This window comes from Mobula birostris, chromosome 21 (assembly GCF_030028105.1).
Source record: "Mobula birostris isolate sMobBir1 chromosome 21, sMobBir1.hap1, whole genome shotgun sequence".
NCBI classification, from domain to species: domain Eukaryota; kingdom Metazoa; phylum Chordata; class Chondrichthyes; order Myliobatiformes; family Myliobatidae; genus Mobula; species Mobula birostris.
In genome coordinates, this window is record NC_092390.1 from 49,077,835 (window position 1) to 49,104,169 (window position 26,335).

General features: G+C 40.0%; 1 protein-coding gene across 2 annotated transcripts in view; it reads left to right on the forward strand.

The window, feature by feature from the left end:
- Positions 1–26,335, forward strand: part of LOC140185772 (disintegrin and metalloproteinase domain-containing protein 12-like) — a 397,254-nt gene that overhangs the window by 348,277 nt on the left and 22,642 nt on the right. For both annotated transcript variants that reach the window (XM_072239412.1, XM_072239413.1), the window contains exons 15-17: positions 2,389–2,497; positions 15,032–15,230; positions 18,365–18,442. In XM_072239412.1, coding sequence (XP_072095513.1) covers positions 2,389–2,497; positions 15,032–15,230; positions 18,365–18,442 — 386 coding nt within the window. The remainder of the gene's footprint in view (positions 1–2,388; positions 2,498–15,031; positions 15,231–18,364; positions 18,443–26,335) is intronic.

Sequence of the window (26,335 nt, forward strand, 5' to 3'; positions counted from 1 at the left end):
AAAGGTTAAAAATGTCTGCAACCAGCTAATTGCAAGGGATCAAAAGATTCCTTCCTGAAGTTGGTGGTTGAAGGTAAGTGTAGGAATTCTTCAGGGCAGGACCTAAATGCTAACCATCTTTGTCTGCTTCACCAGTGAGTATCATAAATGATGACTGCATTATATTCAATTTCATAGCATAAAGGGATGGACCACACTTGCATGCAACAAGACCTCAACAACACATTCCGATTGTTAAAATGCCTGAACAGATTAGATATGACAAAGTTATTTCCCATGGTAGGGGATTCTAGGACAAGAGGGCACAACTCCAGGATTAAAGGACGGCCATTTAGAACTGAGATGCAGAGAAATTACATTAGTCAGAGAGTGGTAAATCTGACCACAATGTGTTGCCACGAACGGCTATGGAGGCCAAGTCACTGGGTGTGTTTAAGGCAGGCATAGATAGGTTCTTGATTAGCCAGGGCATCAAAGGGTATGGGGTGAAAGCAGGGGAGTGGGGATGACTGGAAGAATGGGATCAGCCCATGACTGAATGGCAGAGCAGCCTCGATGGGCCGAATGGCCTACTTCTGCTCCTATATCTTATAGTTTTATGGTCTCACAACTCCCCCAAGGATGGGCTGATCATCAGCAAGTAATATTTGTGCCACTGCTATGCCAGGCAACAATCATCCCTAACCAAGTAAAAGCATCACAGTCTTCCCTTGACATTCCCATTACTAACATCAAGCTTGGGCTAATCATTGAATAGATACTTAGCTGGGCCAAAACACAAAAATATGCACTGACTGCTAGAGCAGTTCACAGGTTAGGTGTGTGTGAAGGGTGACTCAGATTTTGACTCTCTAAAGACGTTCTGCTCTGTTGGAGTGATGGCCCCATCAAAACCCAAACTGCACACCAGCGAGTAATTGATAAAAATGATAACATTTTCTTTAACCTTGCTAATATATGAGCTGTGATTGTGGTTGTCTTGCTTTTTGTGAATAAGACCTACTTGGACACACCAAGGCACAAGTCAGGAATATAACAGAATTGTCTACTTGCCTCTAACAACATTCTGAATGGTCAATACTATTCAGGATGAAACAGACCATTTAATTTGTACGTCATTCAGAACCTAAATACTCATTCCCTCCAGCACTATTACACAGAGAATGGTCAGTGTTTCTTGGTCTATGTGCCATCTACGAATTGCACTGCATGTACTCACCTAAGTTACACTGTAGAAACCTCCCAAAGCAGCAAGCTCTACCACAAAGAAGGACAATGTTTACAAGTGCATGGGAACACTGTCACCTGCAGCTTCCTTTCCAAGTCACACGGCATCTTTTGTCAAAAATATATTGCAGATTTCTTCACTGGTGCTTCGTCTAAGATCCTTTGTCAATATCATCGTAGGCGTATTTTTAGGTGACATATTTTGGTGGCTCAAGAAAGCCGTTCACATGCACCTCTACAATGTTCCACAAGCAATGTCCAAATCATAAAAAATGAATAAATAAAAAATAAAGATGTTTAACTTAACTGGTAAAAGATAAGTTGAATTAATTTCAAAATACTCACATAAGCAACTTGAACCATATTCAACTGGGACAGCTTATCCTTTCATTATCCTTTAGTTCCAGCTTCTATAGCAGCATGACACTTTTAGAAGGTCTGATTCTAACCATAAAGTTCCTATTGTGAAGATTCATAGAAACAAAATTTATACTCATCTGTATCGTACAGGCATGAAATTGGTTTGGTTTCAATTCTGGTCAAGGATCAGGTGCTTGTCTGAAAAAGAATTGAAAAAATATATAATTGTTATTTTTACGAGGCTTGGGATGAATATTATAGAATTCCATTATATATGGAATTCAGGTATGTGGCTTACCTAATTATCTGCTATACTGTAGCTACCCAGTTCTGACTTACTCCTGTAAGAGATGAGTTTCAATGGTTAACTTCTGACAAAGGAACATTCCACCATCATGGTTGATGGACAATCCGTCCGTATAAAGGCACTTGTGTACACAAAAGAATGTTTTCTTGCCTTGTAGAGAACTCTACATGATGTACTGCGTGGGAATGAAATTGAAATATAGAATGTTCAATTTATGACATAATCTAATTTACTTTAATTTGCTAGATATTACTATATATCATTCAATGCATTTGAAAAGCGTAAGTGCTACCCCAGGTGTTATTCAGTCAAGTTTTATATTTTATGAAACATTGTTACTTGATGTGAAGAAAAAAGAATCAGATAAATGTTATTCTTTCATATACTGTTTAATCCTACCTTTGCGGAAAATGAAAAAGAACTCAATTTCAGTACTTTCATTCTTCGCCTTTCCAAGCATCCATAGAAGTGACTGCAATATTTCAACTCTTTAGGTGCCAAACCTGCCCCTGGAATCTGCTTTGAAAGAGTAAACTCGGCAGGCGACCCATACGGTAATTGTGGAAAGGACTCATCTGGTTCATTTGCAAAATGTGAGATCAGGTACACACAACATGTTACCTTCTTGCGCTCCTGTCTCATTATGTTACAACATTTTCGACATAAAAGCAATAGGCTGTGGCCAATAAAATGATTGCAGAAAATGTGATGTATTTTTACAAATTTCCATTTAACTTTTACTGTTAATTATATTTTTTCTGCTTCCCCACCCCCTCCCTAATGATTATTATTTGCTTCAAAATTTACTGCAGGGTGCAGGACTTTTTTATCAGCTGTTTTAATTACATTAGATCTGTTTCATAATGAAGATAATTGCCACTGAAACGTTAAACCATATTATGAGAAGTTCAGATGCATGTAGATTGAAGACAGTAAGCTACAGGCTATGTGTTTGCTTTTAAATTGACACGTCTGTTCCACTTTATTTCTTTTGCAATATTGGAGCTCTATAATCCAGGGTTTTTGTCTCTTTTTTCAATAAATTTTCAATTTATTGGACGAAAGCAAATAAACCCTTTTATTTTCCAAATTACGTGATCCATTTTAAACTTGGTAGACTATTACAACAGTTAAAGGGATTTAAGTTTCCTACAGACCTGATTCTGTGTAATAAAAAGACAATTTTCCATAAAATCAATTGAACATGCAACCCAAATATTTAGTTTCCATCTCCAACCATTTCCAAAGTACTAAATTGAGCCTACATCCATAGTTTCCATTTTCTTGATTGCCATAGAAGAATTATTTATCCATTTATTCAATATTAAAGTCCCCCACAAACCTAGTATATGCATGAAATAAAATTGTCCAATTTCTACAGAAATTTAAATCTGTCATATCTAGCGCTGTTTGATTTTAGCAAGATATATTTAATATCCAGTTATATCAAATGTACCAAGTTCCTTTATCTACATCGAATATTCAGTAGGACTGTTTCATTCCCAACTCTCATCTTCTCTATAGCCCCGTGGATGTTTTTCGCATGCTTCTCACATAACGATAAGGTCTCTGAATCAAGTCGGGATTGCAACAATTTCTCTGCTAATCTTAAGTGTGCCCCATACCAGTTTGCTACACAACTTAAATTGAACCTTTAGGAACTTTGAATTTGAAATTCATTAAGCTAAAATTTCTGTTTGAAGCCGAAAGTTTGGATTGTGGTCAAAGTGAAACACAGAGGACAGCTGGTAGCCCTTGGTAGCCCTTGTTAGTAGTCTGCAACCTGTGGCTGGCTAATGAGACCCATACTACCTACCAGCCATGGGCCAAGGAGTAAGATTAACCAGCTTGAGCTCCAGGCTTCTCCAGTTTCCACATTCTAGCAACACACATAAAATGCCGGAGGAAATCTGAAGGCCAGGCAGCCTCTATAGAAAAGAGTATGGTCGATGTTTTGGGCCGAGATCTTTCATCAGGGCTATTTACATTCTACAGCATTCTATCTCAGTTTCCCTCACCAAGATACTGGAAACAGTCAGTAAATTAAAATGGCTACAAGGTTCCTTTATTAATACAAGAAAAATGTGCAGTCTCAGCCCAGCATTTCTTCCAGGTGAGGCAACACTTCACTTGTGAATCTGCAGTGGCTGCCCATTGTGCCCAGTACTCCCGATGCAGCCTCCTCCATATTGGTGCGACCCATTGTAGATTGGGGGATGGCTTCATTGAGCATTTCCTCACCATCCACCACAAGTGGGACCTTGCAGTGGCCAAAATTTTAATTTCCATTCCTATTCCCATTCTGACATGTTGGTCCATGACCTCCTATTGTGCCAAGATGAGGCCACCTTCGGTGGAGGACCAATATCTTATAGCCACCAACCTGATGGCAAGAATATCCATTTCTTCTTCTGGGGAAAAAATTCCTCCCCCTCCCCTTTTCATCTATTCCCCACTTGAACCTTTTACCTCTTCTCACCTGCTTATTACTTCCCCTCCTCCTTCCCTTTCTCCTATAGTCCATTCTCCTCTCCTATCAGATTCTTTCTTCTCCAGCCCTTGAAATTCCCCACAGACATGACTTCACTTATCTCCCTCTAGTTATCCTCCTTCACTTCCCAGTACCTTTTTATTCTGTCGGTTCCCCTCTTCATTCTCAGTCCTGAAGAAGGACCTTGGCCCAAAATAAGTCCAACTATCTACTTACATCCATAAATGCTGCCTGACTTGCTGAGCTCCTCCAGCATTCTGTGTACGTTGCTTTCCGACATGGTTCCCTTTCATAGTGTGGAATTTCCACACCATGCATTGTTCAAACAGAATGGTGAAGAATTAGTTACTCAAGGACTCAGAAACATCTTCTTTCCCTCTACCTTCAGATTACTGAGGGGTCCATGAATCCAGTGACGCTACCTAATTATTCCTTTTATTTTACATTATTGATTTATTTTTGTAATTTGTAGTAATTTTATGTCATTGATGCAAAACAATTAATTTTGTGTCATCTAAATCATTACTAATAAATCTGACTCTGTAAAAGTGGTAGAGCATTAAAACAAACAAAGGTAGGGCATTTAACATTTCTCATTTGAAGAGTATAAAGAAAACAAAGTAAAATCAAATATCTAAAACAACTCATCAACACAAGAGATTCTACAGATGCTGCAAATCCAGAGGAACACACTCTAAATGCTAGAGGAACTCACTCCTGATAGAGGGCCTCGGCCTAAAACATTGACTGCTCAATGGGCTTCCAGCCGGGTACAGATATCGATTTTAACCAACGTTTCGATGACAGACTCTGCCATCTTCATCAACGATGAGGCCTCGGCATGTCTAGTCCGATGGTACATACCCCTGTTGTCCATCCCTCCTGATTGGTTAGTCCTCATCCAATCAGGTTTCCACTGTCACACCTTGTTTACAATCGAATTCCAGTTCTTACTTAGGGCGAAACCTTTGTCTTTGTTAAAATTCTGTTCCTCTAGTTTTATTTCAATGGCTTCCTTCACCAAGCGGTGCCAAAACCCACTGGCGCAGCACAGTAGTTTTGTGCCATCAAAGCCAATTGCGAATGTTACTTACTAGCTCGTCTTTCAGTTAGTCCTGACGAAGGGTTTCGGCCCGAAACGTCGACTGTACCTCTTCCTAGAGATGCTGCCTGGCCTGCTGTGTTCACCAGCAACTTTGATGTGTGTTGCGAATGTTATGTTCTGCTACCGCCAATTTCTCTGGGTAGCCCAAACGGATACACTTTGTATAGTGTATATAAGCCAGACGGGGTGCACGGTGGAAACTCGCATCAAGGAACACAGGAAGTGTATCTGCTTTGACCTTTTGTCAGAACTGGAAACAGAAAGCAAATTGGTTTTCACTCCTAGGGGAGGAAAATGAATGTGTAAAACAAAGGAACTGACCTTGATGGGGTGAGGTCAAATGACTTAAAGTGGCATTTAGAACCCTGATATCTTGCCTAATCTGCTTGATATGTTGCTAACATATCTGTGAGACATACCCAGCCAGTTAGACTATTCTGATGAGAAGAGAAAAAATTGGTTTGAGAATTCAATATTGAGTCTGTTTGCCCAGGCAGAAGATGAGGTGCTGTCCTTCAAGCTTATGTTAGACCTTATAATTGCTTTAATCTTTAATTTAGAGATACAGCACAGTAAAGGATCTTCAACCCTACGAGCCAGCACTGCCCCTAATACACCCATGTGACCAATTAACCGAACCCATATGTCGTTGGAATGTGGGAGGAAACTGGAGCACCCAGAGGAAACCAACGTAGACATAGGGAGAACATACAAAGTCCTCACAGACGGTGGAGGGAACTAAACCCGGATTGCTGGCACTGTAATAGCATTACGCTACTGTGCTGTTGAAGGAGACAGTAGACAGAGGTTGGAGTGGGAGTGACATTGTACATCAAAGTGACAGACAAGTAGAAGTTCATTTTCTTTGTGGACTGAACACGGGTGATCCACAAAGCAATCACCCAACCTGCATTTGGTTTCTCCGTTGTCACAGAGATCTCATTATGACCATCGAATGCAGAACATTAGTTTGGAAGGAAGGCAAGTGTATCACTGTTTAACATGAAAAGGCTGTCTGGGTCCCTGATTCATGGGAATGGAGAAGTCCACTAAGGTGGTTAATGATTGGTTGTGATGGAAGGGCAGGAAATGGCATGGAGTCCAACCCAAGGGTTCTGAAGGATGACAGGTGAGAGGAACCTATGCCTGGAGGTGGAGTTTTATCAGAGATGGTGGATATAGCAAATACTAAACTATTAAATAAGAGGCTGTAGAGAATAAAGGTGAGGACTAGAGGAACTCTATTCTTGCCTTGTTCAGAAAGAGAGCAGAGGTGTGGGAAATAGATGAGATGAAGTCAAGGGGTTTGTCCACTGTTATAGAAAAGAAGCAATCGTTCTGGAGGAAGGAAGACACTTCAGATGCATCTGTATGGAATATTTCAATACTGAGCAAATGTGAAGAAGATGCAGAAACTGAAAGAGTAGAATGGAGTCCTTACAAGAGGTAGGGGAGGAGGAAATAATATCAAGGTAGATGTGGAACTGTGGCTTGCAGTGCATGTCTGTGACATGCTGAGGTGGAAATGGACAGATCCAGGAAGAGAAGAGTAGTGTTAGTGACGGACCACATAAAGGTGAGAGCACGGGGGAAAATGGCAGCAGAATAATGATTTTGTTTTTGTTTCAGATTGAGGGCAGGAAGCAGCTTCAGTGCATTCTTCATTCCCCTATCCATGAAGAACATCTGCAAATCCATCCTAAACACAAGAGATTCTGCAGATGCTGGAAATCCAGAGCAACACACGAATAAAGTGCTGAAGGTGTTCAGCCAGTCAGGCGGCACCTATGGGAGGGAATTAACAGTCAACATTTTGGGCCAAAACCCTTCATCAGGACTAGAAAGCAAGCGGGAAGCAGTCAGAATAAGTAAGTCGGGTAGGGAAGGAGTACAAACTGGCAGGTGATAGGTGAAACCTACTGAGGGGGAACATGGGTGGGCAGGGGGGTGCAGATGAAATGATAAGCTAGAAGGTGATAGATGAAAGAGGTAAAGTCTAAGGAAGAAAGAATCTGATAGGAAGTTCATCTGCAGGTTGCACAGCTGAAGTGATTGTTTACATCGAAACAGTCTTTGTAATCCTGTCACAAGTACCTTTATAAGTTCCCATTGCCAAAATACATAGGTATGATATGTTTCTGGTCTTTACAATGAATCCACATCAATCTTCCCTCAATTTTTGTGTTCAGCTCCCAGAAAGCTCTATTATAGCATTACTGTAAATTGACAAAACATAACTTTTTGATTACAACTACACTATCCTGAGTTGATGCCTTATGTCAGCAGAACATTCCACATTGCTTCCAAATCAAGTTGCATTGTAGCTGCTTTCCTTTGCAATTGGTGTAGTATTGTGTAGAATTGAACATTTGAAATCAGGTTTGCTTTTTCCACTGGGTGTTCAGAATCAGAACCCGTCTCCATCCCTGTATGGCTCATTCCTTTCACTCAGTAAACTTTTCATGAGTCTTCATTAGGCTCTGAATTTCCAATTCACATTGAATACGAACTGTCCCACTCCAGCAATATCTCACAACCCTTCGCCATACATTCCCTTTCTGTCTTTTCTCCATGTTCTTCCTGTTGTTGATTTTCCGACATACCTAGCCTGCCTTGGGTTAGTTAAGCAGCTTTGCAAATCTGTAGCTGCTCTCATGAGCAATGTTCTGTCTAATTTTTTTTTTTACCTGCATGAACCTGCCATTGTTCTGGGCAGGAATTTTTTTTACGTGGCCTGAAAACTGGACTGGAAAATGTTCAAATGTTAAGAAAACTCCAGCTGCACGGCAACAAAGGCTACTTGCACGGAGCGTTCCAGTTCCTGCGCAGCCACGTGCCCACACAGCTCAGAGGGAGCAGTGTTCATGAGTTCATTCTGCCTCACGCAGTAACTACTTCATCTGGCTGGTCTCCTAGGATTCTACTTTAGCAAGTCTAGGAAACTAGGATTATCTTCTACGAATGTCAGCAAAATTAAGAAGGTCCCCATGGATTCTTCCTGCTCCTGATTGCATGTAAATAATCTGTAGAGGTCAACTTTTTCATTTCTTTGTGGGTTGGCAAAATGCTGGCAATGGTTCAGTGCATTCTGCGTGGTTCCATTTGAAGGATTTGTGGTCTGATACAATGTTTTCCCTTGTGACTAATAAGAGAAAGTAGTTGCTTTTAGCTACAGTGTTTTATCTGTCATAACTGGCTCAGTTTGAAGTCATCCTTACACTATCACTCTTCTTTAGTTAAGTTAATTGAGTGGAAATCCAGTCACTCAGGACAACACGTGCCACATAAGCTCCTAGACTCTCAGTGCACAACCACATACTATCTCAAAGGAGAGAGATCACATCAGCATTCAGCATTCTGGCTCAAGCAGGCCATCAAAATTTTATAGTTTCATCAGCCATCATTGGTCCTGGTACCAAGTGTAAGACTTTCGTTCTAAGTTAATAGATCCAATTATTCAGGTTCGCAGGGTTTCTTTGTTAACAAAATTTTACCTAGATCATTTTACCACCAATTATAAAAATCAAGGAGTTTAAAAACCCAGTATTTTATCTGTGATCAGCACTGCAAAAAGTTTTTTTTTTTGGCATCTTATATTTTATTTAAGAAAGTGAAAGATAGTGTCAGGCCAGCATTTTTTACTGTCACTCTCTCTGGAGAGACAAGAAGGTTCTGGAACTTCCAACACAAAATGTTATTGCTGCAATGCAGTAAGCACATGATGTAACCTTTAAAGTGGTACTGAGTGAACCAAAAATCAGAATAGGGTCTAGTATTACTGGCATATGTCATGAAATTTGTTGTTTTTGCAGCAGCAGTACATTGCAATACATAATAATAAAAACTGTGGATTACAGTAAGTATATATGTTAAAAATAGTTAAATTAAATAAGTAGTGCAAAAATAGAAATAAAAAAAAGTAGTGAGGTTGTGTTCATGGATTCAATGTCCATTCCGAAATTGGATGGCAGAGGGGAAGAAGCTGTTCCTGAATCGTTGAGTGTGTGCCTTCATGCTTCTGTACCTCCTTCCTGATGGTAGCAATGAGAACAAGGCATGCCCTGGGTGATGGAGGTCCTTAACGATGGGCGTTGCCTTTTTGAAGCATCTCTCCTTGAAGATATCCTGGATGCTGGGGAGGCTAGTGCCCTTGATGGAGCTGACTGAGTTCACAAATTTCTGCAGCTTATTTCGATTCTGCGAAGTAGCCACTGCCACCCCCCAACCCCCATACCAGACAGTGATACAGCCAATTAGAATGGTCTCCACGGTACATCTGTAGAAATTTGCGAGTGTCTTTGCTGACATACCAGATCTCCTCAATCTCCTAATGAAACATAACCACTGATCCTGCCTTCTTCATAATTGTGTCTTTGATATGTTGGGCCCAAGGTAGTTGACACCCAGGAACTTGAAACTGCTCACCTTTTCCACTTCTGATCCCTTTACAAGGACTAGTGTGTGTCCCCTCATCTTGCCTTTCTGAAGTCTGCAATCTGTTCTTTACACAATACAGTCATTTTCGTTAACAACTGATATTGCATAATGTGCATCATATATTTTGAGGATTTTTTTTAAGTTTAAGCTTAGCTGTGGGAGACAGCCTGTTCTACATCAATTCAAGTACAATTGGCTAGGCAAAACTTGTGATTAGTCATAAACTATATGTACAAAAAGGACTGAAACATTTGTTGAACATTTGCTTAAACAATTCAGGTGACTAATGCCAATTTCAGGTGGATCAAACTTGAACCATTATTGAGTTCCCTAACCAATATGGTTTGCACAGTATTTCTAAGGCTTGCAGAACATGAGCAAGCTGAACGTCATTCTCTCAGTGAAATAGTTCACATATTGTTAAGGGCTTATTTAAATTTGAAACAGTTTCATAGAAGGAGCTTGTTCTACCAAAACTGGGCCCAGGTGAGTGAATTCCACAATGAATAGAGAAAACCTTTCAACCAAGAAAATTACTTTTTGAAGCATTGAAGCAGCAACAACTGATTTCATTCCACTTCAGAAAATTAACTATCACGTGGGCTATTATAAAAATATCCTAAATCAATTCTGGATGTCTATGCATGAATTTCCGAAAGGGGCAGCAGGAATGTTGTTTCCATAGATCTTTCAAATAGTCAAATGATATTTCAATGAACTTGATAACATTATGAGGTAACTTGGCCTTCACCCTGTCAGAATGTTTTAAGCAGAAAACTGTGAATTGAAGTTGCTCTGAACTTTAGGGCGAAGTCAGCTTTTGGGTCGACTTGCAACTTAATTCAAGCAATAAAAATTGGGATAAGAGCAATCATAACTTCCTTGGCAGATGGTAGTGTACACAACATTAACCTTATGGCCCCAGGGAAGTATAGCTTTAATTTTTAAATGTAAGAACACATTTGAAAGACAAAGTCATATTTTTGAAAACCCTGACAAAGCTTCTTCATGGATAGGAAATACTAACTCCAATTTGATTTCTGGTCATGGTCCTTCATTTTAAGTAAACACTTGGAAATTTGGCGTGGCTTTCTTGGGGTTAGCTGTAAGATGCTTGGGACTTATTTTGTTGTAGAAGTAGTTAAAAGACGTCAAATAGGGTACAATTAAGGCATGCCTGATACCTAATTTCAGTACCTCATCCATGGCTAACAAAACTACAAAATTCTGTCAAGACCCCAGCAATTTTTTTTCCTTTGCTTTCCACAACGTCTCAGGATACACTCAGTCAGACCCTGGTGGCTTGTCCACCCTTACGCACCTCAAAACATTTAATACCTCTTTCGTAATAGCAATATGCTTCAGCATGCAGTGCTCACACTAAAGAAAAACTAAGATCGGGTTTTAGAGGAGCTTCTGCCAATGTAGGCATGAAGGTAACATTCAGGTAGCAATGTCTTTTTTCAAGTGGGATGGTATGTGAATTGGTGATATCCCTAAAGATATTCTTAAGTATTCAACTAATGGATGGCACAAACTCTGAAAGTGGAATAGACTGAGACTTAAGCACAAGAGATTCCTCAGATACAGCAACACAGGAGATTCTAATAGATTGAGACTTACCCTTTCTAGAAATGGAATAAGTATTCCTAAGGTCCTGAGGCTCAGTTGTACATAAGCAGATCAGGCAGCTAAAATTTGACAAGTACAGAGGCTGTTCAAAGCATCTGTCATCTGAGCTTCTTGGTTATATGCAAGTACAGCCAATAAACCAAAAGCCAATAGAAGATTGTAAGGTTTATTGCAAGGGAAATTAGATACAAAAGACGAGACAATATGCTGCAAATTATAAGTAAAACACATCTGGTATATTGTGCAAAGGTTTGGTCTTTGGATTTGAGAAAGAATGTAAATACATTGAGAGCAATTCAGAAGAGGTATGCTGGACCAATAACCTGGAATAAGCAGGATGTTTTATGTGAGAACAAAGAGGTAAAGAGATTAGCTTCATTTGTAACATGTACATTGAAACATCAAACATACAGCGAAATGTGTCATTTGTGTCAACAACCAACACAGTCTGAGGATGTCGCCATGCTTCTGGCACCAACATAGCACGCCCACAATTTTCTACTCCTTCCTAAACCATAAGTCTTTGCAACATCCAGAGTAAACCCATGCGATCATGGGGAGAATGTACAAACCTCCTTACAGACAGCAGCAGGAAATGAATCCCAAATGTTGGCAGAGTAAAGGGTAGAATAAACAGACTTGTATGCACCAGAGCTTAGAAGAGAGAAGAGTGATTGAATGAAACATACAGTATAAGATCCCAAAAAGTCTTGATATCGCAGATCTTTGATCTAGAATCTAGAACTGCAGGTCACTCTGTAAAAACCCGTTTAAATCAGAGATGAGGTTTTTTTTTAGTCTTGGCAGATTGTGGGTCTTATGGAGGGAGGTTTGATGCTTTTGCCTCTTCTAGTGCAAAAGGTTGGGGGAGAAGGGACTCGGGGCATCAATGTTTCTATCATTCACTCTGGGGATTCTTGTTTCATGGATGTCTGTGAAGAGTACAAATTTCAGGTTGTATAGTGCATACATTCTCTGATATTAAATGAATCTTTGAACATTTTTTAGAGCTTCCTTCTTCAAAGGGAGAGTCTTTTCAGGCAGAACTAAATAGAGGAAAGGTTACCAGAGATACTGAGCTGTGTTTACATTCAGACCTGCCGTGATCTTAGTGAATAGCAGAGTAGGCTCAAGGAACTGAGTGGCTACCGCTGTTAATTTGTATGTTTGTATGTACAAAACTGACATTTCCGCTTCAAATCGCATCCTTAAAGAACATGGGAAACTCGTTTATGCCTAATATGTTGAGCTAAAATCATTCCATTTGTGAATTATTGTGGAAGATCAAGAGAAGTTGCGAGACTTTTGGAATAGGCAGAATATTAAATGGGGGGGGTAGATTAGGGTCATGTGGGGTAGGGTTTGCAGGATCATCTGCACTAATAATCTGAAGTATTGTGATACACCCGCACAAGAGACATTAAGGAAGACACAGCTCTCCAAACACTGGAAAATTGAAATACCTGTCCGTGCCCTCGGAGTAAGAATATAAGGCGATAAGACCTAAGAGCGGAATAGGCCATTTGGCCCATTGAGTCTTCTCAGCAATTCCATCATGGCTGATTTATTAACCCTCTCAACCCCATTCTCCTGTCTTCTCACCATAATCTTTGCCGCTGCAACTAATCAAAAACCTATCAACATCTGCCTTAAATATATTTGAGACATGACAGTGCTATCCAATGGAAGAAGTAAGGATTACAAGTATTATTTTACAATTCCTATGGTTTTGTAAAGGTCTCGCCTAAACAACAAATTAATTTTATCAAATCCAAGGGTTTTATGAAGATTAACCCAAATAACTAATTAATTGATCAAATCCATGGTCATTCAAAAGGAGTCTTCAAAAGAACCCAGGGACGCAATAGCTATTCTGTCAATTAAACTACTCAACAAGGCATACTTATTAAAATCAACACACACAAGATGCTGGAGGAACTCAGCAAGTCAGGCAGTATTTATACAAATGAATAGATAGTCGATGTTTCGGGCCAAGACTCCTCTTCAGCACTGAGAAGGAAGGGGGAAGATGCCAGAATAAAAAGGTGGGGGGAGGGGAAGGAGGCTAGCTGGAGGGTGATAAGTAAGCCAGGGTGGTGGGAAAGGTCAAGGGCTGGAGAAGAAGGAACCTTGTAGGAGAGGAGAGTGGACCATAGGAGAAAGGGAAGAGGAGAGGACCGAGAGAGAAGTAATAGACATGTGAGAAGCGTAGGGAATGGGGGTGGAGGGTGAAATTTGTCTACCGGAAAGAAAAATCCATGTTCGTGTCATCAATTTGGAGGCTGTCCAGGCAAGATATAAGTTGTTGCTCCTCCACCTCATCCTGTCGCAAAAAGAGCCATGGACCAACATGTCGGAACGGGAATGGGAGTCAGAATTAAAATGTTTGGCCATCGGGAAGTCCCGCTTGTGGCAGATGGTGCGGAAGTGCTCGATGAGGCAGTCCCCCGATTTCCGACAGATCTCACCAATGTAGAGGAGACCCCATTGGAGGCACTTGTTAAAATGCAGTCTGAGGGTGAAATTTCTCTTTAGGACAAACACGAGAACCACAACTTTGTATGCTTTTGGCTTTAGACCGTTTACATTATTTATATTATTATTTCAGATAAAACTTTTTATTTTGGAAAAAGCAATGTAAGTACTTGCACCACCATGCCAAACTATACCCAAACTGCTGAGTTTGCTCAGTGGAAGTGTTCTCCATGCAAATAGAAGCTACTTGCTTCAGGCCTCATCATTTATTCAACGTGCAGGAGCCCTATCATTTATTTACTGCGTTTGGCAGCTCAGGCATTAATAAAGTTTAAATGAACTTCCAGTCAAAGTTATAAATGAAGCTAAACAAGGCAAGTTTGTAACATACTTGAAGAAGATAGCGTGGTGATAATTTCTTTGAATTCTGACCCATTTAGTTTATTGAGATTACTACAAATTAGTAATAGTTATGAACTTTTGCAAATGCCACTAACCAGCTGAAGACTATTGCAGAATCAGATTCAAGTTTAATATCACCAGCATATGTTGTGAAATTTGTTGTTTTCGCTGCAGCAAAGTACAATGCAATACATAATAGAGAAAAAAACTGAATTACAGTAAGTATGTATATTAAATACTTAAATTAAATAAGTAGTGCATAAATAAAAATTTAAAAGAAATAGTGAGGTAGTGTTCATGGGTTCAATGTCCATTCAGAAATCGAATGGCAGAGGGGATGAAGCTGTTCCTGAATCGTTGAGTGTGTGCCTTCAGGCTCCAGTACCTCCTTCCTGATGGCTATGATTTCACTATTTATGACAATAATTTCATAAGCAAAGGCTGTTTAGAACTTTGCTAAAAAGATATTCAGCAATTAAAATGATAATCATGATCAATTGCATTATATAAATGCTTTGATGCTTTTGATATGCTTTTCACTCATTTGATTGACATTCCCTCTCGTTTATGTCAGTCACCTATTTCTTTTTAACAGGGATGCTCAGTGCGGAAAAATCCAGTGTCAAGGAGGAGCAAGTCGGCCTGTTATTGGGACAAATGCAGTCTCCATAGAAACTAACATCCCTTTGCAAGAAGGTGGAAAGATCCTGTGTCGTGGTACTCATGTCTATCTAGGTGATGATATGCCTGACCCAGGACTTGTGCTAACAGGCACTAAGTGTGGAGAGGGGAAGGTAGGAATGATCCACCATCAGTAATCTATTAATCATTTAAATTAGATCATTGCCGGTAAAATTTAAGTCCTTTTTACCAGGTTAAAACATGTACTTGCATTGGGAAGGTGGAAAAAAAGGCAATCTGACATTCAATATCATTTATAAATGAAAATGAATGGGGAAGCAAGATAGCATAGTGGTTAGCACAGCACTTTACAGTGCAGGCGACTCCAGTTCAATTTCTGCTGATGTCTGTCAGATGTTTGTATGTTCTCTCTGTGATTGCGTGGGTTTCCTCTGGGTGCTCCAGTTTCCTCCCACAGTCCAAAGGTATACTGCTCCGTAGGTTCGTTGGTCATTGTAAATTGTCCTGTGATTAGGCCGGGATTAAATCGAGGAAGTGTTGGGCAGCATGGCTCAAAGGGCCAGAAGGGCCTATTCCACACTGTACCTCAATAAATAAATGAAGTCCATTCCTTATGGTGAATATTCAACATTCAGTAGATTCAGCTCCAAAGAACCAGAATTTTGATGAATTCAGCTCAAATTGCTTGAAGTAGTGGCATATCACTTACAGCCTGTCTGCGTAAATCATCTGCTTCACAAAGTCCACAAGAAGAGGATAAAGGAGGCTGCAGGGTTTTTGGCAAAGAACATCCCTGCTGTTTCTCCCGGATCCACAGCATAAACTTTTATCCTTTTTTTGTCGTATTGATGACCACGAGAGATTCAATGTTGGCCAGACTTAATGGATGTGAATTTTAATATACTTAGGAAGCTCAGACCAGCTTTTACCAGCTTAAGGCATATAAATATTTATGAATTTAGCATTGGAACTGACCACTTTACTGAACAGTGCAGACTTTCTCCCTGCTAAGCCAGTCTCCTTAGCCCCACTTTCTGCACGATTTACTACTGATCTGACAAGCCTGCCATTGCTATTATTAATAATAAGGGAGAAGAAGGAAAAAAGTTTGCATTCACAGAACAACTTCAAACATCACAGGACATTCCAACACAGAGCAGAGCCAGTGAATTATCTCTGAGACGCAATTGCTCAAGGAACTGATGGAATTGCAGCATTTCCCAATGCTTGCACTAAGAGGCCACAAACAGGAATAAAATAACTGTTTGAGTAACTGGCAGAAGGATAAAAACTGGCCGCTATATTGGGAGAACTCTCACACTTAGCGTGAAGTCATACCATGGTTCAGTACTGCGCAAAAGTTTTAGACACATATATATACTTAGCTAGGGAGCCTAAGACTCTTGCACAGGGCTGTTGTAATTTTATGTACTCACTATACTGCTACCTCAAAAAAAAAACAAATTTCATGACATATGTTAGTGATGATAAACCTGATTCTATTATGGACTGTAATTGGGAAGGGGGCAGCGAGAGAGGAATCATTGTTGGGAAAAGGGAAAGGTGGGGAGGGAGCGGGAAGCACCAGAGAGACATCCTGTAATGATCAATAAACCAATTGTTTAGAATCAAAAGACCTCCCTGGTGTCTCAGGGCTGGGTATGTCTCCACCCACACCACCACCACCCCCCCCAGCCTTGGCACTCCTCTCTGCCACCAGTCCCACACCCATCCCACGGTTCTCCACCCTCACCATTCCCAACATCCTTTGCTCCCGCCAGATTGACGAACTTGCTCTCTGCTCCACGTTGACAAATACAGTACTATGCAAGTGTCTTACGAACCCTAGCTCTATATATATATGTGTGTGTGTGTGTGTGTGTGTCTAAGACTTTTGCACAAGACTGTATTTGTAAATCCCCTTAATTTATGCCCCATTGGAAAGTTAGTACTTCCCTCACTACCTCAATGTCACCGGAGATGTTGTTATCAGATATTGCTCGCACACATTGCAATATGACATGCAAGCACATGTAATACCTCTGAGCTTAAAGAAAGGTGAAGTTGCATGAAATCAGTGATCGAGCAGTATCTGTGTGTGTCGAGGAATTGGTGCCTGGCATTTTAGGTCAAAACCCTGTATCACGACCAGGATCGGAGAGGTAAGATAGCCAGTATTAAGAGGAGGGAGGGAGTGGTGAGACATGCAGCAAAGATGATAGGCAGACTGAGGACGGGTGATGGGTGGTGGGCAGCTTGAGCCAAGTAGGAAAGTGGCAGGGTGGAGTTGAGAGACATAGGCATGTGGATGATGGATGAAGACAGATCAAAAATAGAAAAAAAACGAAGGAAGATGGAGCTAGGAAGGAGAAGGAGAAGGGAGATGTGGAGTTCGCCGTTCCATCTTCTACCTTCTGTCTCTCCTCCTGGAGAAGGATGAGGTATGGGGATGAGGGAGGCAGATGTTCTTGTATTGTTGGGGGAAGAAAATAACATCTTACATTTATATGAAGCTCCCCTAAAATAGTAAAGTATCCCTACATGTTTCATGTTAGTATTATCAAATAAAATTTGATACTGAAGCTCCAAGAAAGATATTAACTTGGATGCCTGCCCTGAGTTTTCCTGTTTTGGCTTAAATTTTGATATTTTAAAATTTTAAATAAAGAAAGGCAAAAACTTTTTATTATTAAAAATTTTTTTTTAAATTCTAGTATCTAGTATTACAATTGTAAACGTGTGGGAAAATGTACAAAAAGGTAAACATCAGGGTTTCAGTGAGTTTGATGTAACTTTCACTTGGAGTTTTCTGGCACTGTGTTGCATCCCCCAGCAAGCGTTGCTTTGCTCACCATCACTTTGCCTGCTGCCTTCCCATCCCTGAACACCACAGATTTAAAACCAGTCCTCATGTGTTAGATCTCAGCATGGATTCACCTCCTCCCGATCTCTTCAGTGTCCTCTCAGGCTATAAATCCTCCATGAATGCTTTTGATCACGTCTCCTTATGTATCATGTTTATTCCCATGTTGTTTTCATTTTAATTCGAGCTCAGTGGAGCATTTTACTGTGTTTTCTGCATCAAAGGGATTTGTCTTTGTTGTTCAAGCCTCTTAAAATAGGGATTTCTATGGACTATTATTGTATATAACATCATAGAAAAATTGTTAAGTGGAAAGAAATTCAAATATTTTAGAGAGCCTGCACTTCTAGATTAATTTATATGTAATCAAATGTATTCATGAACACTTACAGTATAATAACAGAAGTATTTCTGCTTTGCCAGATCTGTCTAAATCGCCGCTGCCAGAACATCAGTGCCTTTGGAGTTTTAGAATGTGCTTCTAAATGTCATGGTCAAGGGGTAAGATTGTGCATTATCACATTTTTTTTAACACTTTTTAGTCTTAATACTAAATGTAAAAAGGCTCTCTGTGAAAATTCGTTGGTCACTTAAGCTTATTCATGAGTTATACTGATAAGATCTTATTCCATTTAGTATCAAAGCACTTCCATCAGCAAAACCAGTTCAAGTTTAATAGTTGGTTTTAAAGGCCAAATTGTTCTGTTTATTTTTAAGTCAGTAGCCATCCAAATCTGATCTTGTTCTCAGCCGAAAATATTAATGAGATACTGATTTGGTGACGTATCCTAAATGGCAGACTCTAATCCTGCAGGCTATATTAGCAAAACAAAATTTTAAAACTCAATGCTTGTAATGTCGTATGTAGAAATTAAGAACTGGTTTAAAAATGAGATTGGCAAAAATAATGTAAACATATTTTCATCAGCAATGCCATCTGGTCTGAAGTATCTGGTTTGATGAGCTTTGGAGGACAGGTATGAATAGATAACATTTCTCTGGTGGATGTTACTACCTCTGCTTTCAGTTAGTGCTGACAAAGGGTCTTGGCCTTTTTACTTTCCATCCGCATTAATTTTTATCCCCGGTCTTTATATAACCAGCAAACCTGAGAGTGTGAATTTCAAGCATGTGATCTGAGTCATCAGTTGAGATCCAGCATGGATCCCTAGGGAATGACACTGGTCACTCCCACCCATTGGAATGATCATACTGTACAACCAGTCTCCTAATCAGTTTTGTAATTTGCCTTAGTTCCACAAGCTGTAGCTTTTACCTGTTTTAATTCAATTGTCTCTTATTGGCCTGGACAAATGAAAACTTCTGTCCAACGCAGTTTAAGTAACAGAAATGTTACATTCAAAGTACGTTTAAAAATCATTCATTACTTACAGTGAATGGAAGTTCCACCTATTACATTATCATTATCATCAGTATGTGCTGTGTTGTATGATGTAAGCAATCATGGTCTCATCATTGGGATTGTCCATGGCAAAATTTTTTACAGAAGTAGTTTGCTATTGCCTTCTTCTGGGCCATGTCTTTACAAGATGGGTGACCCCAGCCATTATCAATACTCTTCAGCGACTGTCTGCCCGGCGTCAGTGGTCACATAACCACTGTGATATGCACCAGCTGCTCATACGACCATCCACCAGCTGCTCCCATGGCTTCACATGACCCTGATCGGCGGGCTAAGCTGGTGTTACACCTTGCCCAAGGGTGACTTGCGGGCTAGTGGAAAGAAACAGCACCTTACACCTCTTCTGGTAGAGATGTATCTTCACCCGCCATCCTTCGCTTTTACATTAATTCTACAAATAACAACAAAATAAATTTTTATATATACAAGTTAAATTCAAATAAAACAATATGAGAAATACTTTTAAAAGTTGTAGTAGCATTTCCACCTTAGTAAATGTGCAGTATCTTAGTTAATAAATCTCTTTAACAAATGTAATGGAATTTTAGGTCTTATAATAGGGTATGTAAATACGTAAAAGTCTTTAGGGCCGGCTGGTGGCGCAATGGCATCAGCGCCGGACTCTGGAACGGAGGTTCCCGGGTTCGAACCCAGCCGGGTCCGCTCCCGAGTACGCTTTCCATCCGTGCCGGGTTGAGTGTCGAGATAGCAACTCAACCTCGTAAAATAAACGGAAAAATACTGCAAAATGTCTGTGTGAGGAGTAGCATGCCACACAGTCTCTCTCTCTCTCTCTCTCTCTCTCTCTCTCTCTCTCTCTCTCTCTCCCTCTCTCTCTCTTGCTCCGCACCTTGTAAAGGTTTGAAAAAGATATCGTCCCGATAACATCACATGCACGCACACGCAAAAAAAAGGTAAAAGTCTTTATATATTGGTGAGTGTATGTGAAATCTTCACAAGAGCTCAGTTGGACTTACCCTGCCATAGAGTGCTAGAAATTATTGGGAAGATTTTTGAAGCTTTAGAGATGGTACAATATAGTTTCAATTAGATTCTCCTTGGTAAAAGGGAAAAGCAATAAATTAAGAAAAGTTTAATGACTTGAACCATTTCTTTAGAACAGCACAGAATATGGTGCATTGTGATAAAATCATATTCAAATTATGTCTAGATGGAATTAGTCAGCAGGTTATTCCTAGAGTTTGATGGACCATGCGTACAAGGGATGTAAAGCAGATATCAGGAGATTTACTTGCACCACTCTGAGTTAAGGATTAATGATTGGCAGATAAAAGAAACAGAATTGAAAGATTAGTAGCCCAGCAAATGTGAATAGAGCTGTTGCCTTGTATGAAAGATAAATAAAAATATGCAACTTCCATGAGCTGATACAAATTCATTACAACAAAAGCAACCAATATTGATGTTTGTCGTTATTGGTTAATCAGTGTTATTGCAGACCCAAAGCTTTGGGGTGGACCTCACTTGTCATTACATTTTCTGCTAATCATCTGCAGTTGTCTTCAAACGGCTTTATCATCTTTCAATTTTTTTGGTCTTTTGTTTCCTCCCTATATTTACAGTAACTCAGCTTGCAAACTATTTCCCTTAAAATGAATACTTTATGCCGATATAATCCATCTTCCTTATGGGATACTTCATATTCAAATATGAACTCTAATCAGGAGAGAGAAGAAAAGCATAAAGATCAGCATCTCTCCAATTATCCCTTTTTTGTTTTGTTATACAATTAACTTCTCTGTAAGCACACAAGTTGCATTGCAAAATTTTCTCATTAATTAAATTCAATCTGATTTTGAAAAAAAATGGTTGGCACGGTAGCATGGTGGTTAGCACTACGATTTACAGTACTAGTGACCTGGGTTCGTTTCCTGCCACTGTCTACAAGGAGTTTGTACGTTCTCCCCATGACCACGTAAGTATACTCCGCATGTTTCAGTTTCCTCCCACAGTCAAAAGAAGTACCGGTTGGTAGGTTAATTGGTCATTGTACATTGTCCCATGATTAGGCTAGGGTTAAATCAGGATTTGCCGGGTGGTGAGGCTCAAAGGGCCAGAAGGGCCTATTCCACACTTTATCTCAATAATTAAACATATAAGTAAATAAATAGCAATTATCCATGTGTTATCATTGCTTTTTCCACCCCACTCCTGCACAAATTCTTGCAAATTAACCAGGCTTAATGAGTAGCACAAAATGCCTTTCTGCCATTGTTCCTTTGAACCTATTTTGGGGGAGAATCAATTCGCATCATACATATATTGAACCATTATTTATTTATCTTGTATCTTGAGGGTGCTTTTCAACCTAGTGCCAGAGCTTAAAAATAAAATTTTAGTCAGGCAATTTTCCTTTCAAGGGAAGTGGGTAATTTACTTTCATTCAATTGGAAAGATAATTGCACGGCTTTCTACATTCATTCCTCAGCTCACTCTGTTTTATGCTCCACCAGTATGTTCAAAATTAACCCCATTCACTTTCCCAGTAAAATTAACATCTGGATTAAAATTTGAACCATTATTGTAATACTACTTTGTAAGATTGCCAAAATGTAATTATTCCAGTTAAAAACTATATTTAAAGAAAAAAGATCAAGCCATAAACTTTCACAAACTGAGTCTAGCCGAGTAAACTTGGTGGGCGGAATGGCCTAATTTTGCTGCTAAGTTTAATGGTCTTACACTCTTAAAATCTTTCTGAGACATTATTAAACTATGCTAAAAATTGTTCTCATTATTGAGTTATCAGTTATAATATTAAAATCTTTTATTTTCACTTGTTCAAAACCCTGCTTTGGCTGAATTTCTTATCTGTCCATTGTGCCATTGCTCTGGTTTAATTCTAATCTTAAATTTTTGCAGCACACCATATTTCAACCCAATGGTTGCTTTTTAAGTGTGAAGATTTATGAATACCGCGAATTCAGATTAAAGCAAAAAGTAACCATCTTTTAAAATTTATTTATTTGCTGAAATGTATATTTTGCTGAACTTCAATCTTTCAAAAGTGAGAAAATTGACTTTTTAAAAACTATGTGTACCTTATCTTCAAAAAATAAGTTTTTATGTATTTTTATATATTATGCAAAAGATTTTGACGAACACTTTGCAATCGTTTATGGATTACAGTTTCTGTGCTTCCATTGGCTCCCTGGCTCAAGCCCACCAGCAGAGCCAAACACAAATGGATATGATTTTCCATATAATATAATCATGACTTTAAATTAGATGGGAAAATTACATGCAGTCTGCAGCTTAATTTTAGATATATATTGCCAGTGAGCAAGGCTTCCTGCTAGGAAAGCAAAAGCAGAAATCTGCCCCTTCTGATATTGCTGAAGTACGCAAGAAACACTTGGCAGGTGAAGGGAGGGACAGTCTGAAAAGCCATTTCTCATTCCCAGTTTTCCACTGGTTTTGTACTTTTACACAACTTTCTATCCCATTTAAAATTTATTTCCCTTCCACTCTTGTTCTTATCTGAGTGAGAAGGCTAGAATATACTGTGAGCAGCAACGCTTGTGCATGGTGGTGTAGTGGTTTGTGCACTGCTTTACACTGTCAACTGTACGATCGGAGTCTGATCCTTGCTGCTGTGTCTAAGGGGTTTGTACTTTCTCCCCATGATTACGCGGGTTTCATCTGGTTCCCTCCACATACATACAGTGAGTCGTGGGCATACAATGTTGGCATAGGAAGAGTGGTGACACTTGTGGGCTGCCCAGTACAATCCTCTCGGATTCTACGTGACACAAAAAACACATTTCTCTGCATGTTTTGATGTACAAATAAAGCTAATCTTTATCTCTTTATAACGTGTCCGTAATGTGGGTTAAGTCATGAGAGCCTGGGTGTTCTGGATTGACTTTAGATGGTTTAATCACCCAGGGATGTACATGAGGCTGGAAGATACCCAGGTGGCATGGCGTCCTGCCGCTTCCCTATTAAAAATGTGTCCACTTATGTACATTAACTGCTCCATATAGAATTCCTCTACAAAATTCATGGATATTTTCTGGAAGCCTCTGTAGCTGCTATTTTTCACAAAAGTTAGTGTCAGCCACCACTGAATGAATGTTCTTGCAAGAAATACTGGCTCCTCTACACTATCCTATCCACCATAGCACCTCATACCTCACCACACAAATCTCCACAACCTTACCTCTCCCAGCCCCACATATACATCCGCCATTCCTACCCTCAAACCTAAACCTAAGGTCCAAAGGGGCACACACCCTCACTAACCTGAGGCACGCCCCAGTTAACCCTGGCCACATCCCCACAAACCTGCAGCCACTACACTACCCTTGCCGCCAGAACCCCACAAAACTCCACAACCTGACCTCTCCCACCCCAACATATACAACCGCCAGCCCTACCCCCAAACCTAATCCTAAAGTCCAACGGGGCACATGCCCCCACTAACCCAAGGTACGCCCCGATTAACTCTGGCCACACCCTCACAAACCCGACGATCTGTGTTAGGAGGGGCAAGATCCAAGAAAGGCAAGTGTTGGACCTGGTTAATGAAGGCGTGGGCCAGGTCAAAGTGGCAGGGTTGCGAGATACTGAATCTCAAGTGACAAGATCAAGAAACACAAGAAGGCTGATTCGCCCACTGCCAGAATACTCTCTGCAGTTGTGATCTTCAGTCCTGCTACTGTTAAGGTAACACAATGGAATGATTTTCCACTGTGCTATGCTGAATATGCACTAAATATGAGTATCACGCTACTTGCTAATCTACATTGACTCCCAGTTAAGCAGCGGCACTTCAATCTCTGAAGTCATATGCTGGTTTCAAGCCTCTGTCTGACTCACTTCTTCATACCTCAGTAATCTTTGACAACCTCAAGACTCTCTTTGATATCTTATGTTTCTTTCATTTCCATCTTTAAAAAGTTGCTTCATATGTTCTTCTCTGACAAACATTTTGCTCATAGGCAGTGATATTTGTTTATATTGTTTGGTAACAGTATTAGGTTTCAAGAGAATGTGGCAGAGTAGTAGAACGGTTAGACATTCCAGATTAAATTTAACACAGAAAATGCCAAGTGTTATATTTCAGTAAAGGAAGAGAAGATAGTTCAAAGCTCAAAGTATGTTTATTATCAAAATATGTATACTGTACACAACCTTGAGATTCATTTCCTTACATGCAGCCACAAAACAAAGGAACCCAACAGAACCTCTTAAAAGAACCAAACACTCAATGTGCAGAGACGGGAAAAAAAGAATCATGCAAACAATAAAATTAACCAAATAGCATTCAGAACTGAAGTTCACGAAAGTGAGTCCACAGACACGAAGCCAGGAGTCACAGCAGCCGATTCAGGCGATGCAGGAGCCTGTTAGTTGCAGGCCGCAGCCTCAGTTCAGTGCAGAGACGAGTAAACCTTACAGAGCAGTGAGCTGAACCGGCCCATCCCTCACCTCACACCCTGACCTTTTCAATCTGGCAACTTAAGCAGGAGGATACAGTTCTTAAGGAGCTAAAAGAACATGAATCTAATGGTAAATGTGCGTAAATCATTGCAAGCGGAAAGGCAGATTTTTAAAAAAGTAGTTAAGGGGGATAAAGAATCCTGGGCACAGAGTACATGAAATGAAAATTAAAAGAAACTACAGATGCTGGAAATCTGAAATAAAACAGAAAATGCTCGAAACAGTACGGCAGTTACATTGTGGATCCTATGCCAAGGCTAATCTGACAGAATCTGAGAGCCAGTAGTTTTGCTGTTGGAGTCCATATAAAATTTGGTAACAGATTCTGCATTCCAAATCCAACCAGAAGTTTAGGGAGCTCTCATTTGATGATGAATCTAGAAAAGCCAGTTTTGTTTCCATTTAAAGGTGTAAATATCAGCTGCTTCATAAATAAGGTGTATTTATCAATGGAGCTCCAAGATATTTAAGTAAGGCTTCAAGGACTGAGCATGTCACTTCTACTAACTTGGTATTTTAATAGTTTTTTTTGATTTAGTATCTATTATAGCCAGAGAGTGGTGAATCTGTGGAATTTGTTGTCACAGGCAGCTGTGGAGGCCAAGTTATTTAAGGCAGAGGTTGACAGACTCTTGATTAATCAGGGCATGAAGGTAAACGGGGAGAAGGCAGGAAGTTGGTGCTGAGAGGGAAAATTGAATCAGCCATGATGAAATGGTGGAGCAGACTCAATGGGCCAAATGGCCTAATTCTGCTCCTATATTTTACAGTCTTATATAGGAGGTGCTGTATGTTATATGAGCTATGTGCTGAGTGTGACTAATTGAAAGTGCAGATTGTTATTAATGATTATGATATAGTTGGGATCACAGAGACATGGCTCCAGGGTGACCAGGGATGGGAGCTCAACGTTCAGGGATATTCAATATTCAGGAGGGATAGACATGAAGGAAGGGGAGGTGGGGTGGCGTTGCTGGTTAAAGAAGAGATTAACACAATAGAAAGGAAGGACATAAGCCGGGAAGATGTGGAATCGATATGGGTAGAGCTGCGTAACACTAAGGGGCAGAAGACGCTGGTGGGAGTTGTGTACAGGCCACCTAACAGTAGTAGTGAGGTCGGGGATGGTATTAAACAGGAAATTAGAAATGTGTGCAATAAAGGAACAGCAGTTATAATGGGTGACTTCAATCTACATGTAGATTGGGTGAACCAAATTGGTAAAGGTGCTGAGGAAGAAGATTTCTTGGAATGTATGCAGGATGGTTTTTTGAACCAACATGTCGAGGAACCGACTAGAGAGCAGGCTATTCTGGACTGGGTTTTGAGCAATGAGGAAGGGTTAATTAGCAATCTTGTCGTGAGAGGCCCCTTGGGTAAGAGTGACCATAATATGGTGGAATTCTTCATTAAGATGGAGAGTGACATAGTTAATTCAGAAACAAAGGTTCTGAACTTAAAGAGGGGTAACTTTGAAGGTATGAGACGTGAATTAGCTAAGATAG